The 16,498-nt window shown below is 38.7% G+C and overlaps 1 protein-coding gene across 2 annotated transcripts in view; it reads left to right on the top strand.

Moving 5' to 3' along the window:
• The first annotated feature begins 905 nt into the window (after positions 1–905).
• LOC139980266 (complement C3-like) overlaps positions 906–16,498 on the top strand; it is a 47,225-nt gene continuing 31,632 nt past the window's right edge. Inside the window, exons 1-9 of one of the 2 annotated variants that reach the window (XM_071991805.1) lie at positions 906–1,064; positions 5,217–5,389; positions 8,151–8,366; positions 9,086–9,138; positions 10,946–11,101; positions 11,605–11,647; positions 12,527–12,611; positions 13,032–13,131; positions 14,790–15,020. In XM_071991805.1, coding sequence (XP_071847906.1) covers positions 1,003–1,064; positions 5,217–5,389; positions 8,151–8,366; positions 9,086–9,138; positions 10,946–11,101; positions 11,605–11,647; positions 12,527–12,611; positions 13,032–13,131; positions 14,790–15,020 — 1,119 coding nt within the window. In that variant the 5' untranslated portion in view covers positions 906–1,002. The remainder of the gene's footprint in view (positions 1,065–5,216; positions 5,390–8,150; positions 8,367–9,085; positions 9,139–10,945; positions 11,102–11,604; positions 11,648–12,526; positions 12,612–13,031; positions 13,132–14,789; positions 15,021–16,498) is intronic. The other variant, XM_071991806.1, reaches the window with a different exon arrangement.

Here is a 16,498-nt window from a genome sequence, read left to right as displayed (position 1 = left end):
AATTCTTGTTAGGGAAAGCTGGCCTGTTGCGGGAAAAGTTTACGACCAGCCCCATAGAGACGGATCTGCCCTGGAAATAAAACAACACCTCAAAGGCCGTGACCCGGACGCGTAATTCTTTTTCCTAGGAGGGTTAGGGGTAATGATCATATATAGGCGTATCCAAACCCTCGCGCATGCGTGTTACTCATGGACACCATTACTCATCGATCGCTTGTAATACACGAGTGGGGGCCGTGTGGGCACTATGTACGCTGTACAAAGCAATAGATCTCCGCTGTACAGTTTTACACGTAATGCAGTTTGCTTTTTGGCCAAAGATTACTAAGTGAGAATAGAAGAAAATAAGTGATGGGATGAGGGCTAAAGAAATACAAATTACAGCGCGATCAAATCGTCACATCAATTATTAATTTTTGAAGGTGTTATGGCTAATGTGGTGGACTTATAGTCTGCGTATCGGCTGTAGGCTAGCAGATTGGCATTAACCAAACCATTAAATTAATGTCCGTCGCGCACATTGATAACGACGGATGAAATCCGTACATTGTGTCTAAAATCTGGGTGAGAGGATTACTTTATTATGTACAATTGTATCGAGTAACTTTACCTCTAATCTAGGGCAAGATTCCAGCTAAAGATTGGCGCAAGGATTGTCAGTCGAACAGGTCTCCATCGCTGCATGAACGCATATATATATATGTATACATGTGCAAAACGTGGATCACGTAGCACAAAATGTATGTACTGCTACCAGGGATTTGTTATAACATCTCCCTAGGAAGGTGTTATAATATCTCCCTGCTACTACTAGTCATAAACTTTTTACGAGTAACACGCATGCGCGAGGGTTTGTATACGCCTATATATGATAATTACCCCTAACCCTCCTAGGAAAAAATTACGCGACCCGGACCTGTACAACACACAAACACACACGGAAATACAAAACGAGTTGTTTCTTCGGCAGCGATTTCAGACGTTCCTTGGAAGCCATTCGTTATGGCGTTGTTACCAAGATACCTCTTTTTCTTTGCCTTGCAAGTTTTTGCGGTTTACGGCCGGTGAGTTTGATTTCGATCTTTTATTTCTATTTTGCATTTGCTCAATGCTTTGTGGGTATTGCAATTAACGTTAGGTACCTAACATCTGTTTTCATAAGAAATACAATGAAATAGAACCGGAATTAAACGTTGGCTACATCTGTAATCTTTGAAATCAGGCGCGTAGCCAGGAATTTGTCAGGGAGGGGCGAAAATGTATGGCAAACTATCCGAGCCGTAGATTCTGTATTATAATTATCTAAGCGTACCGCCACTATGGTTGACGCGAAGCGTACAATACAATTTTAGTTTAGTTTAGTGGAAAAAAGGATCAGGAGGGACACTTAAGTCCCCATCAAGGACCCTATAAAGAGAGGGGAAAAAAACTGTAGACACAAACACTCAGACCCGATTACAATGCTTAAAGTGCTTGTCCAAAGCATTCTTAAACCCATTGACACTACTTGCAAGCACAACTTTCTCAGGCAAAATATTCCACTCATTCACAACCCTATTAGAAAAAAAGTTATGCCGAATATTAATCCTACTATGCGACTTTTGAAGTTTAAGACAATGACCTCTAGTACAACTACTGTTTGCAAACATGAAAAAGTCGGTAAAGGATAAATTGTCGAAACCATACACAATCTTGAAAACCTGGATCAAGTCCCCACGTAACCTCCTAAGCTCCAGTGTGGTGAGATTCAACAGTTGCAACCGCCTATAACAAGGAACCCTCTTTAAGGAACTAATCATCCTAGTAGCCCTCCTCTGGACCTTTTCAAGTACTTCCTTATCCTTAGCAAAATAAGGGTTCCAAGCCTGCACAGCATACTCCAGATGAGGCCTAACCAACTGCTTATAAAGCCTAACTACGATGTCCTCTTTCAGAAAACTAAAGTTCCTCTTGATCATACCTAAAACCTTATTACCTCTTTTAGCAGCTTCAAGACAATGTTTAGAAGGTTGCAGAGACGAGTCAATGTAGATACCTAGGTATCTTTCAACAGAGACCTCCTGTAACTCCACACCATTTAGATTGTATGTTAACTTTTGGTTACTACTACCAATGTGCATTACCTTACATTTATCAATATTAAAAAGCATTTGCCACCCCTGAGACCAGGAAAAAATCTTGTCTAAATCCGCTTGAAATTTCTCAGAATCGCTTTTGGAAGAGACCTCAGAATACAATTTGGTGTCATCAGCAAACTTCTTAGCTGTACACAAAATATCTCCGTCGATGTCATTTATGTATAGGCAACAAACAACAGGGGACCTAATACAGACCCTTGTGGAACCCCACTAGTAACGTTCTGCCAAGAAGAAGCACAGCCATTAATTACCACCCTCTGTTCTCTATAACCAAGCCAATTCCCGATCCAAGGCAGTAAATTCCCTATGACACCCATGCTCTTCAGCCTAAGTAAAAGACGCTGGTGGGTAACTTTGTCAAAGGCCTTCTGGAAATCCAGGAACACAACATCTACAGACCTCTGGCTATTTAGTGAGCTTGTTACATCTTCCATAAACTCAAGGATATTAGTGAGACAAGACCTTTTTTGACAAAAGCCATGTTGAGACTCTCTGATCAAAGACTGACTGCTGAAGTGACAGACCAAAGACTTTTTAACAATAGACTCCATGACCTTACAAACTACACTAGTGAGACTAACGGGCCTATAATTACAGGGCTTAGTCTTATCACCCTTCTTGAAAATTGGGGTAATATTAGCACATCTCCAGTCCCTAGGAACATAACCTTCATCCATAAAAATCAACGAGAGCGGAACGCAGAAATGGTGTGCAAAAGTCTTCAACAAATACGGAGGGATTGCATCCGGTCCAGGAGCTTTAGAAACATTTAGACGAAGCAGCTCCTTTAAGACAATGTCATCCGAAAATAAGACCGTATCCAGTTTAGGCCTATCACTGCCCCCCTGAAAATCTGGAATACTACTCGTACCCTCCCTTGTGAAAACCGACACAAAATAGTCGTTCAAAAGATCTGCAAGATCCTGACTATCAGTAACTATCTTATCAGCCTGTGGTGCCCTAAGAGAAACAATTGCATCTTTAACTTTCTGCTTTGACCTGACATAAGAAAAGAAGGCCTTTGGGTTATCCTTAATTTTTACCTTGCGACCTTGCAAACATTTACGACCTTGCAAACAACATCAAAAGCTAGTATATCATGATCACTAGTTCCTAGTATTCCTAGACCGGTCAAATCAACAACATTGCTAGGATTAGAACTCAAAACAAGATCCAGGATGTTATCCCCCCCCCTAGTAGGGAAAGTAACATGTTGATGTAAAAAGCAATCTTGCACAACATCTAGAAAATTACTACCTTTCCTACTACTAGAACCATCTATCCAATTAAGGTCAGGGAAATTTTTGGCTGAAAATGCCTCCCTGATCGCTGGAAATGGCACTTGTAAGTTGCATCTTAGCTTTTTCCTTTTGAAATTACTAGCGATATCATAAAAACAGTTTTACAAATATGCTCAAGGGGGGGGGGGGGGGGCTGCCCCTTCGCCCCTATAATAATTTACTACTAATATATTAAGAATAGGCTTTCATTACTGTATTTTAACCAAAACTGTTACCTCATCATCAACAATGAGCAAAAGTATGAAAAGGTATAAAATATATACTTCATTTGACAAAACGGAAACAAAAGCTTGAGAATTCAAGCTTTCATGTAGCATGTTTACTTCCAATTAAATGATTGTTAATTATTTATAAATATTGTGTAGCAAAACTTGTCTAACGTCCTTCCGACTGATCAGCTTACACGGACATTTTCCTTAGTGAAATAAAATATAAAGAGATTGCATTTCATGCGCACGTTCCGCAGTTCTCTCTCCACCTCTCTCTCTCTCTCGCTTAGTAGCAATATGAACCGTTAACTATTAGACAAGGGTAGCGTAGCCAGGGGGCACGGGGGGAGGGGAGTAGGACGTTTTCCAGATTTGCGGGGGGGGGGTCCAAATTGCCCCCTTTCCATAAGAAAAGATGTTCCCTTTTGGAAAGAAGTACCCTGTCCCCTTTTTTTGTAGTAAAGATTTTCCTTTTGGTTTATATAAATATTGCTTTTTGTTGAATATATAAAATTGTAATCAGTGCCCCGTAGTGGAAAAAATGAAGAAAAAGGTAACGAAATCCCTAGACTAGTTTTCACCTCACATTCAGCTGAGTGATTACATGGGAATGTGATTTTGTCTGAAAACGGTCAAAGTGGTAATTTTTCCGTATCAAAAGTTCCGATAAGAAAACGCAGAAAGTGTCATTGCATGTGAAACAAATAAACACCGGCTTGGGGTTCCCGAAATGCGTTCAGCTAGGTAGTACGTTTTATTGCAGAACACACCACAGATGTGGGCAGAAACTAAACATATCTTCATACATAGAACTCTTGGAATTACATGTTCCTTTACAATACATACATTATAAATATATATATATATATATATATATATATATATATAGTATATATAGCAGCACGAAAGTTTCATTAAAAAATTCTTTCAGCTGTTTTACTTTCTAACTTTAAAGTACTTGCAGTTATATTGTTCCAGTGACGTGCTCAAGGGGATGGTGAAATGTTCCTATGCACCTTCAGTACGTGGAAAAACGTTTTTTCGTTGTTGTTTTCAGTTTCTTCTTAAAATTCAAAATTATTTATTAGCACAAACCTTGCGTTTTGATCTAATTTATACCTTGTGTCTAATATGCCTCAGAAAACTTCATTTTGATATAATTTTATAAGGGAAGACCCCCAGCCCTTCCTAGATGAGAGTCGCATTCAAAGATTCCATAGCCACACACCACTTTCGCTTTTTATATTTTATCCACCAACAACACATTCATAACGGTTCAATCCCCCTATACTTGCTATCCGTCGTGGGGTGGGGTTGGGGTGAACTTACACCCCAATTGGAAATTGTCAGGGTCTGAAGAAACTGCTACAAATGAGGGTACTAGGAGAGAAAGAGGCTAACGCTATTCATGCTTCGGGGCGGTGGGGGGGGGCGGGGTTGGGTTTGGGGACTTTACGCAGACGGTCAATTAGCGGCACCGGGAAGTTGGGGGATGAACTATATGATAATATGTATTTTTCACAACGGAAACTTAAACAATTGAGTCCTATATGCTTTCTACACCACAGTGATATTTTGATAGCTACCGTTCCCAATCTTGTAAGAGCGGGAGATACCGAGACCGTACTGGTTACGATTCAGAAAGACAACATCGGTGTTGCCCGCAGTGTACCGGTAACCGTCAGCTTCAAGAATGCCGATAATTCTCTCATCGCTGAAGAAACCATCAACATCCAAGAAGGTACATATTGTCACTTTTTTTATGGAACAATCATGTTAAAAAATTGTCATCATTAAAGCAGCCTGTTGCTTTTGCTTGGATAACCTTTCTTCAAACCATGTATTATTATGATGTAATATTTACACATGATTGGGTCACTCTTCAGTTAAGAGTGTTGTGCAGAGACAGGGGTGATACGATTGCGATAAAGTTTGTTCCAATGTCGTGTGCATTATCCTTGTGTAAGAGGGACGTGGCAGTGGGAAGGTTGCAGTGGTTATAGGTGGGATTGGGTGGCTGGGTGCGTGGGGTGTGTGGCTGTGTCGCTGCGGTGGAGGCGTTTTTGTATTAGGCCCATATCAAGGTCAGTCCGCCACTGCTGTGTCACGTTAACACTATAATTGCCTGCTCCCACTTAGTTAGTCAGTGTTTAATAACAGTCAAACATACTGAGCAATATTGCTGTTCTGCTGTTCATTCAGCATAATTTAATGTTTCATTTGTAAACCCTTGACCTGTGTCCCAGTATCAGTAGGTCATCTCTTTGGACCATTGCCAGATCCAAAGCTTCAGGTCCATTGTATTAGTGACCGGAAATGAACATTTGTTTAATGTAAGAAGCAAACGTCTTACCGTATGATCTGCCTGGTTCTCGAGTTCTAAATTAATGTTATGAAGGGGCTGTTGTAACCCTAATCCCAAATAAAAATTAGCATGTAAAACTAGAGAACTTATTGCAACTATTATAGCATATGAGTTAGCAATTATTGTATACAGTGAGGTATCTGTCGTGAAACTGTTTTAATAAATACTCCAGCGGCAACCTATGTACAGTAATTCTGTAAGTTTAGGCTTCGTCAAAATACAAAGTTTTTATAAAACGTTGTGATTGGCCACTATCAATTTGTCACTAATAATAAAAGGAAGTTATTTTCTGTATGACTGATGTGATGTCTTCGCTCACAAAGCCTCACACTAGCGTTGCCATATACATTCTAATTTTTTTTTTTAAATTCCCCTTCTCAGAGATAAAACATGATTTATGGATGTTGTTTTCAACATATTGCTACGATATATTTATGGCAAATTATTAACGCACCGTACTATCAGCCTCGTTATTGTAAAATGTTCACAAAAATAAAATAAATCAGAGGATATAGGGTGGAGAAACTAAACCCAATCCTCCTCCCAAATGGATCCATCGAAAGGTTTCACAATAAAAAGTAAGTTTCAGTCAGATCTGGTCAGTCAAGCACATTAAACAGATCCTTCAGTAGGATATACTCTCACAAAAGAAGGTAGGACAAATTGTACCAATTATTTGAGTGCCAGACTCTGGCTGCTGGGAGTGGTTGTTCAGGCGCGTAGCCAAGGAGGGGGGGGGGGGCGAAGGGGCAACCGCCCCCCCCTTGAGCATATTTTTTTTAAATGTTTTTATGATATCGCTAGTATTTTTAAAGGAGAAAATGCTAAGATGCAACTTACAAGGCCTGGGAAGTGCCATTTCCAGCGATCTGGGAGGCATTTTCAGCCAAGTTTTTTTTTTTACGCTTCGCCAACCTATGGTGGCGCTATACGCTTAGATAGTTTCAATGCCGAATCTACAGTTTCGCCCCTCCGTTGGCAAATTCCTGGCTACGCGCCTGTGGTTGATATTAGCCTTGCCCCTGAATCCTCAATTTAACATTAAACAAGTAAACATTTTGAAACACTTGTAAGTTCTACTTTCTTCGTTGTTTTTTGTTTCTTGGCTTTTTTGTTTCTTACGTTTTCTCTTTACCATTGTGTAGTTTATATGGGGCTGCCCCCTCCCCAACCCCTCCCTATCAACCCCAATCATCTGCTACTATGTCACACTTCCGTCAAAAGCATCATTACTGGTGATCTTTTGAGGGGAAAACATGTCCAAACAAAATGTGTCCTTTCATGGTGAAGAATATTACACCCATACATATTGAATTACCGCTATGCATTACATCGGAGAAATAACTATAAAAGTAAAATCAGCATCACAGCCTTTGCACTTGGCGACCCAAATCTTTATGAATTTGTTTGCCTACAGTGCAGCGGTAAACCTTCAATATGTGTCCAAATAACCACATGTCCGACAGATACAAATAATAACAGGTCATTACAAGTATTACAAATCATAACTCCCTGGTCGTTCTTCCATCCAAATCAGAAAACGCATTCCACGGTCATTGTAATCTGCATGAGGTGAAACAATAACTTTAACTGTCTGAGCGCCCCCCCCCCCCTCCTTTTTCAAAGACGTTCTCAAAATTAAATATAAAAAATAGAGGGCGACTGGCATTAACTGTTGGCTGGATTCATATCTTGGCCCCTTAAATGCTGGGATTGTGTTGGCATATTTCCCTTGCCGTTTTGATTATGGTTTGTTATACATGGATGATATTAAGGAGGATCGAAAAAACGTCATGGCAAGTCTTTGAGATATTATAACGCAAAATGTCCCTTTAGTCTATTCTGCGCGAGCTCTTGCCGTTTAGCATACTAAACTTGCTCCCGTCTCTGTAAACTGAAAGGCTAAGCGGTAATGGTTTGGAAATTTCCAAATGCCATGATACAATAGGCCAAGTCGTCGGCTATATCATGCGATATTCTGCCTATACTTGGGCTTGGAAAGTGACGAACTTTTAATTACTAGTCAATGAGTAACTAATTGTATTGCGCATAATTCGAAGATAATCATGAGATCCGAAATAACTACATTTAAACTGCATGCACATTATGCCGGATCTTTTGTTATCTCATGATGCAGGTGTAAATAGAGTGAACTCTGAAACAGCCCATGTGTACGTTAATCCAGAGAACATCCCAGACCTTGAAGCTGAAGAGGGAGATGCTCGTCATATAACCGTTACAGTGGCTTGTGACTTACTGGGATTTAGTCAAGACAAAAGAGTTCTTTTAAGTCTAGATGGCGGATATGTCTTCATACAGACAGACAAGCCTATCTACACACCGTCAAAGACAGGTACGGGATTGAAAAAGCCACCAGCACTGTTGTATCCATGTGATGGATGTTCCTTTCGGGAAATTACGATCACGAAGAATGTCATATGATTAGAGTATATGCATCTTTAAACCTACCTTTACAAAAAACTTTATGGGTGGCGCTCATGACAAGTATTTAGTTGGACAACTCAACCTTCGTAGCAAGTTTATATATATATATATATATATATATATATATATATATATATATATATATATATATATATATATATATATATATATATACATATATATTATACTTATATAGATATATTGGAATTATCAGTCCCATTGGAACCTTCGTCAGCAATACTTGGCGGTCGAATGATTTTTTTAAATTTGTATTTATTTATTATTTTTTTTTCGAATGAAATAGTTTAAATTAAAAAATGATCATTCGACCGCCAAGTATTGCTGATGACGGTCCCAGGGGACCGAAAATTCCAATATATTTTCTAAAACATTACTCCATATTTGTCAATTATGAGTCATATCTTAATCCTCCTTTATTCTCTATTCATATTTTCTTTTAGATTATATTTAGATTATATATATATATATATATATATTAAATATTATATATCTGTCCATTTGTCTATTTTGAATGTCCTTTTATCAGTTTGAATTTGAAGAAGATCGTGCTAGGGTCAAAACGTCAGCCCCTGTAACTATTTTTTTTTTAAATATTTTTATCGACAGTTAAGACGCGTATAATCTCACTCAACCAAAGGCTTTCACCTCTACAACAACAGGTTAGAGATTACTCCTGTTCTTATGTTTTAACTTTTAATAACACCTACTATTTTTGTTAATTATACAGAGCTTTCCTTGCTGATTATTATACAAATAATGAATGATTATGAGTGCAATAGTGCAAATATTTCATGAGTTGCGCCTCGTTGACTGGAACAAATTACATCTTTCACAAATGAAATATTTGCACTATTGCACGAATGGAAACCACTCATTATTTGTTTTATACAACATATTATATTAAGATGGGTAAAATGCACTCATGCAACAGATTGCTTTGAACAGACAGGTTTCTCTGCTCTCTTACCATTGAAAAAAGTGCTACCAATAAAGTATAACCCATGGTTCTATTTCATAGAGCGGAATAGAGCGGATTTTGCATGCAATCAACGAGCAATTGACCAATCAAATGACCAGAATACAATTAGGTGTTGTATATTGTAAATTAGTCCAGTGGCGTTGGAAGGTACTTTTGAGTGGGAGGGGCTGAAGACTGATGGCCGGCCTGGGGGATGGGGCTAAGGGGAGGGGCCCCCTCCCCTTTGGAATTTTTTGGCATTTACAGATGGCCTCAGATGCAATGTGGTGCAATGTAGCACACTTCAACACCCACTCCATTTTGTAAAAACTTTTGCATTTTTACCTGGCATTAGATGCAATTTGGTGCTCCAAATGAGATTTTTTTTCTCATTTGGAAATGAAAAAGGGGTTTTCTGACTTGCGAAGCGGGGGGGGGGCGGAATAATACTTCCGCCCCTCCATATTTTTCACTGGGGGGGGGGCTGGCGATCCCCAGCCCCCCGGTTCATACGCCCTTGAATTAGCCCATGTTCATTCACTACTAAAGCCCACGTCACTCCTATTTCAATGTTTGAATACTTTCAGGTCAACATATAGGCATATTTGAGAATGTCCAATGCCAATATCATAAATTTTACGGTAAAAACTCAACACAAAACAAGACAGTGTAAGACTAAATGTTACCTATACAGCACCAAGTAATATAGTAAACAAAGACAATCACCGTAGTTTCATTAGACGCAAGTTACCCTTATTCATCGATCACAGACTTAACTGGTTCCTATACGTTAAAAAATGGTGAGGTAGGGGGGGGGGTGGCAGGGGTAAGTTGTTCAGAGTTTTACTGTCAAAAGAACAAATAAGTAAAAGTTAGAGGAACCTGACTTTTCGAACCCAGCAAGATCTACATAACCAAAACGAGAGCAAACTAAGAATACATTAAGATTTACAGATGGACACACAGATATATCGGACAAATGAGCAATGAAAAGAGCAAAAATAAAGAAGAGGGGAAAGATGAAAGGAACGAGTGATGAGAGGATTAAAACTATGCAGATAAACTCTGAGGAGTGTAATAATGGGAGGTCATTAGTAATGGAGGTAATTAGTATCGGAGGTAATTAGTAATGTAGGTAATTAGTAGTGGAGGTGGAAAGATTTAAGGGCATGTAGCAGGAAGGAAAATATGATAATATGGATACGAAGGACGAGAGAATATAGGGAGGGGAGGGAGGGAGGGAGGAAAAAAGGGGGAGAAGAGGCAAAGTCATTCCTTTCTTGGATGTGGAGACCATTTAGTTGAATAGTGCGAAGGCGTTGGATCCACAAGCGTTCTCTACTGAGGCGAACTGTATCGATTCGGTAACCTAGAAGTTCAATGCCTTGAAGGATCATGTCCGAAATGGTGTGGTTATATAAGTATACGTGATGTCAACCCAACGACATTTCAACATTCATCATTTCTATTGATTCGTAAAACTGTTGATGGACACTTTGTTTATACAGATTCAGCTTAACATCAGAACCCCGCAGGATGTTTTTGTGGAAAGGAAGGATATTGCACCGGAAGCAGTGAGGCAGGGCGTTTTCACTCATATTTTTCGGTTGCCGGAAGAACCGATGGTCGGTAATTGGAGTATTGTTGTTTATTACGGAAAACAAGTGAGTGTCAATTTGTCATTTACGAAATTGAAAGTTGGTTAATTGTTGTTGGTTTCAATAGACCACTGTAACAACTTAAAGCTGTGATGTCATACTGTCAGATTACGATTATGAAAAAGATAAATATAGGCTATTATTAGAGAATAAAACACCTTTTTTTAAGTTAGAATTTTCAAGGCTGCCGCAATGCCTATCATCAATCGAAAGCTATGAAAGGAAGGTCAACAGTGCAAGCCATTGTTAAGTTCAAGTCTATAATGATATATGATATATATATATATATATATATATATATATATATATATATATATATATATATATATATATATATATATATATATATATATATATATATATATATATAAATATATATATATATATATATATATATATATATATATATATATATATATATATATATATATATATATAAATATAATATAATGTGAGTGCATGGCCAAAAAAGGATTCCTATTTCATTAATCCATATCTAATTTGATTAGATGAAATCAAACAGGACAGTTCAATTTGAGGTGAAAGAATATGGTAAGTACCAAATTTCTTATTACGGCAGGTTGTGCATGGGGTTTAGTGGGTAAGGTTATTGAATATAGTGGTTGTTAGAGTGATGTTGACTATTGATCATTATATGTAATGGAAACAGTTAAAGGACTATATTCTGGTGGCTGAAAATGATTGCAAGGCAAAATGACTTAAAACGTATCTGCATAGGTAAATAACCTAATCTCATTTTGTACGGAGCTTTTACAGTGTATTTAATTATTAACGCGTGTATGTTTCAACAGAAGTGCAAAGGATGCCGTGATACTTATAGGCAATTGAGCTGATTTTTTTTAATTATGATGTTTAAATCAAATAATATTCAAACAACAATGTTGCAATTTTATGAAGTTCTAAATATGGCAAACACTGACAACTAAGCAAACTTATCACTTCAGGGATAAATCAATGACGAGATTATGATAGTCAAGAAGCTTTTGACGAACTAAATTCTGTCGAGGTTACACGGGAGTTATAAGCCAATGGTAACATGTTAAATTTGAAAGGATTTACTGGTGGCTGTAGTTGATTGCAGCATTTTGTATCGCGAAGATATGAGGTTTTCCATTTTTTTTAGATTTGTAAATGCATCTGGCAACAGTAGGATGATAGATGATGTCATAATTTGCACCAAGGCTGGAAAGTCTTTGTTTTAAGTTTATAATAAGGGTAACATTGTCTACCACTAGAATATCCTCTCACAATGAACATCAATCCTCAAAATGGATACGATGTCGAGAAGAAAGTAGACGTGATATTTGCTATGCTGTGACAGTCTATAACATAGACAGTTACTATACTTGGACAGTGATGAGATGTTGAATACATTACCTACCGTGACTCATGTTTCTATTCATGTTACAGTGCTTCCCACGTTTTCCGTGGAAATTCATCCTCCGAACTATACCCTGCCAACGACCAGGTTACTCGATATTACAGTGAAGGGCAGGTATGGTATACATATACATAAAACTAACCTATATGCATAAACTAAACAGTTTATGCAAAACACTATACTTGCTATGGAGATGTCCGATATGTAATCATTACAGTATCAAACCAATGGAAAGCTATCACCTTAAAAATCACTACACCGGGCGAGAAAGCTGGGGGAGGGGTGGGGATGGGTGGGAATAACACATAGCTGATATAGTATGTATACGGTATATTAGGCTCATCATGTACCCAAGTTGTAAGACGATCAATGGTTGTTGGAGGTGGGCAGAAATGAATTTGTCACACGTAAACACTAATAGGCCTACCAAATATATCTCGCTTGTGGATTCATCTGTGATATTGCTCGAAAGTTTGTAACAAAGGTGTATTTACAATGTTCTTTAGAATTGAAAGAGAATCTTCCATCCAACAGATACGTATATAACAAACCAGTTGACGGGCACAGCGTCCTAAAGATAGGAGTGATTGATCCAGATGGTGAAATAGAAATAAAAGAAACGGATGTCCAGCAGGTAAGTATATCATATACACATGTACATTTGTTAATTAATATAGCTTTACGTTTCATTATTTTCCAGGGACGTTTAATTCTCTAACAATCATAGGCGTACCGGACCATTTCGGTTTGGGGGGGGGGGCAGAAACTTTTGTGCCCGAAAGTTCCCGTGACACTATCTAAGCGGAGCGCCACCATCAGTTGGCGCGTATCGTACAAGAGATTTTTTGGCAAAATATGCCTCTCAGATCGCCGGAAATGGCACTTCTGAGGCCTTGCAAGTTGCATCAAAACATTCTTTATTTTATAATCTCACGTTTAGTAATTTACACTTCCCCCAAAATTTGGTAAATTAGAAGAAGAAAAAATGGAAAATCACTTTGAAGGGGAAAAATAGGACAGTATATTTTTTAAGCTCCTATTTAGTTACGGTATTTATCATTTTAACACAGTACTCACAGGGGCGTCGGAAGCTATTTGGGATTGGTACGGCAAAATAGACTGTGGCCATCTATCATAATTATCGGGGGACGTTTGGTAGGTCAAACAACGCTTCGTGCCACCATGGTTGGCGCGAAGCGTAATGGAGAAAATTTTGAAAAATGCCTCCCAGATTGCAGGAAATGGCACTTCCCGAGCTTGAAAACAAGATCCCTGCCATGCCAGAGTAGTCACGTTTAGCCTACTTGCCGTCATCATTATTGAAAATTATTGTAAATATACCTCCCAGATTATTTTTCGCCATTTATTTTTTCTTAGTCCTAATTTTTTTCTCTTTTTTTTTTTGCGCCGTGAATATTGGTCCGGCGGCTCCGAATCCCTGACTCAGCTACCTCCAGAAAAATATACATTATAGGCGGAAAATGTCGCTGTGTCGGGTGAGACTGCAATTTGTCTCACAAAAAAGTATGAAAAATAACAAAGAATATGATAAACCTGTACTTTTAGGCTTGTAGGCACTCCCCCCCCCCCACCATCCATGAAAAGAAACTGTCTCTTATATACACTCATGTCTGGGATGTCCAGGTATACAGTTGACTAGTTAGAAAAATGTTTACTGCGGTTTTTCTCTTCAGAGACTGCTAATATCCATGCATGCTTGTCAACACGATTGTGAGCGGCGTTCCCTGTTAATAATTTTGGGCGATAGTGCAAAAAGCGTGGTAGCCCAGATGAGCTGCGCTTACGGCGGTGTTACACAGAAATATTCGGGCATCATAATGCTAAATAAAATCGTTAGGCCTATGTTAATATTAATGTCACAAAACAAATAACACAGAACGCTCTCCACGGAACTTTCGGGCAAAAATATGGAAAAGATTCGGGCAAGCCCTACTGCATATTTATATATATTTTTTCTCCTCTTAGGCTGCCCGAATTTTTCAGGACTTTTGCCAGAGTTTCTTGCCCTTTGGAAATTTGGGGGGCAGTCTGCCCCCCGCCTCGTACGCCTATGCTAACAATAGCGATGCAATTTAATCAAAAGAGAGTATATAATGTATAAAAACTTATACGTGGGAAATCCACTCGCATTGTGGTACCGAACTGATTAGTTCTTTGTTCCTGGTCACACCAGTCATGAAGCAGACGTTACGTCACAGTTGATTCAATCATTCTGTCACTCATAATGTTGCATGAGAAGATAACTTCAATGTTACTACTATTTGCCTTTAGTTGGTGAAGGGTGCTGCACGTCACGTCCGAGATATCAACATATTGGGAGACAACTGGTTTGATGAATACGTAGGCTGTAGCTTGTACCTGGAGACCACCGTATATGAAGAAGCCACTGGTCATTTTGAGAATGCCTCTGATACATCAGTTAAGATTGTCAACAGCCCATACATCTTCAGTCGGGAGAGGACTGTGCAGTATTTCAAGAAGGGTTTGCCATTTCAAGTGAAGGTACAAAAATGACTTAGTGTGGATGACCTTAATGAGTTCTAAGCAACTCTCATTATAAGATTACCATAGAGAGAGAGAGGATGGGGGAGCGGGGGCGAATTTCTTTTTCCTGAACCTTCCGGGCAGTGTACGTGGAGTTTAGCCAATCAGAGCGAGGCTGTGTTGATGACGTACTACAGTTAAGATGGCGGCGTGCGTACCAAATGTTGAAGTGGGAAAATCGCATTCGATAAGTCAACATAATTGTTGTACAACAGCAGAAAGTATTAAGGTATAAAGGCCTTGCAATAATATCATTATACTGAATCATTGTGCACAACTTACGTGACGTTTGCATCGGTTTCTTTGTTGAAAAACGGCGATGTATGATCGCTGTCTGTTGTACAAATTTACAATGTCTTCAGATTGACATGACACGGTACTCAGTACTGTAGTACTGGTACAGTACTATGTTACGTACGTACAGTTTACACACATCTACACAGCAATATTTGTACACAGTGACAGTAGGCCTACAGCATTAGGAAATTTTATGATCTAGCTAGACTAGAGGCCACGGTAGCTATTACTAATAAAAATTGGGCACCTAACGGACGTCCGATTGCAATCGGACCTCGGTGCTATAGGAAAATAACTTTTCCTATAGCACCTCCTTGTGAGAGACGAGGACCAGTAATGAACGGTTTATTGTGGAAACTGCCAAATATTTGTTTTTAACTGATGAGCGAATAATGTAAATAAGAGTGCAAGTACTGCCCTTGTTTTATTATGCAATAAATCCTCTCTTTTTAATTGTTCCAGAATGAATATCTGTTTCCCTTGTCTTTTATTCTAGCCAGTCATCTGCCTTTAAATTAGGATAAACTTTCCTAAAACGGATGTACCACATTTTGGGGCTGAGATTTCCCTCTAATAAGATCTAGAAGGAAAATAAACAAAAGAAACTATATATATATACTCACCACACTATCTGCGGAGTTTCATATATATAAGATGACCATGCACTAAAACCATGACATAACTTATAATATCGATATAATACTTGAACATAACTACTTGGACATGAGAAAAAGTGGGGGGGGGGGGGAATCCACACGGGGGCTCGAACTCGCGGTCTTTCGTTTTCCACCTTATGTTATTGAAGCAACGCATTTACCCGACTGACCATCTTCTTACTGAGTAGTACGTCATCAACACAGCCTCGCTCTGATTGGCTAACCTCCACGTACACTGCCCGAAAGGTTCAGGGAAAAAAATCGCGAGCGGGGGGGGGGGGACTGTTAAGAAACTGCATGTTTTCTGTAACTTAAAATTTTACTTATGTTAATCAACTTTTTTCGTAAGTTCCAAACCGCTCAAAATTCTGTTGTGTTTGTGTAGTTGTTTACTTCTTGTTCCATAGACTGAGTTAACGTATACAAATTAAAATTTAATTTGTGACCTTACGCCAGGCTTAGGAGAATAAAAGAAACCCCGGT

Source organism: Apostichopus japonicus, chromosome 14, assembly GCF_037975245.1.
Source record: "Apostichopus japonicus isolate 1M-3 chromosome 14, ASM3797524v1, whole genome shotgun sequence".
NCBI classification, from domain to species: domain Eukaryota; kingdom Metazoa; phylum Echinodermata; class Holothuroidea; order Aspidochirotida; family Stichopodidae; genus Apostichopus; species Apostichopus japonicus.
The sequence above is the reverse complement of the archived record's forward strand: the minus strand, read 5'-3'. Positions and strand labels throughout refer to the sequence as shown.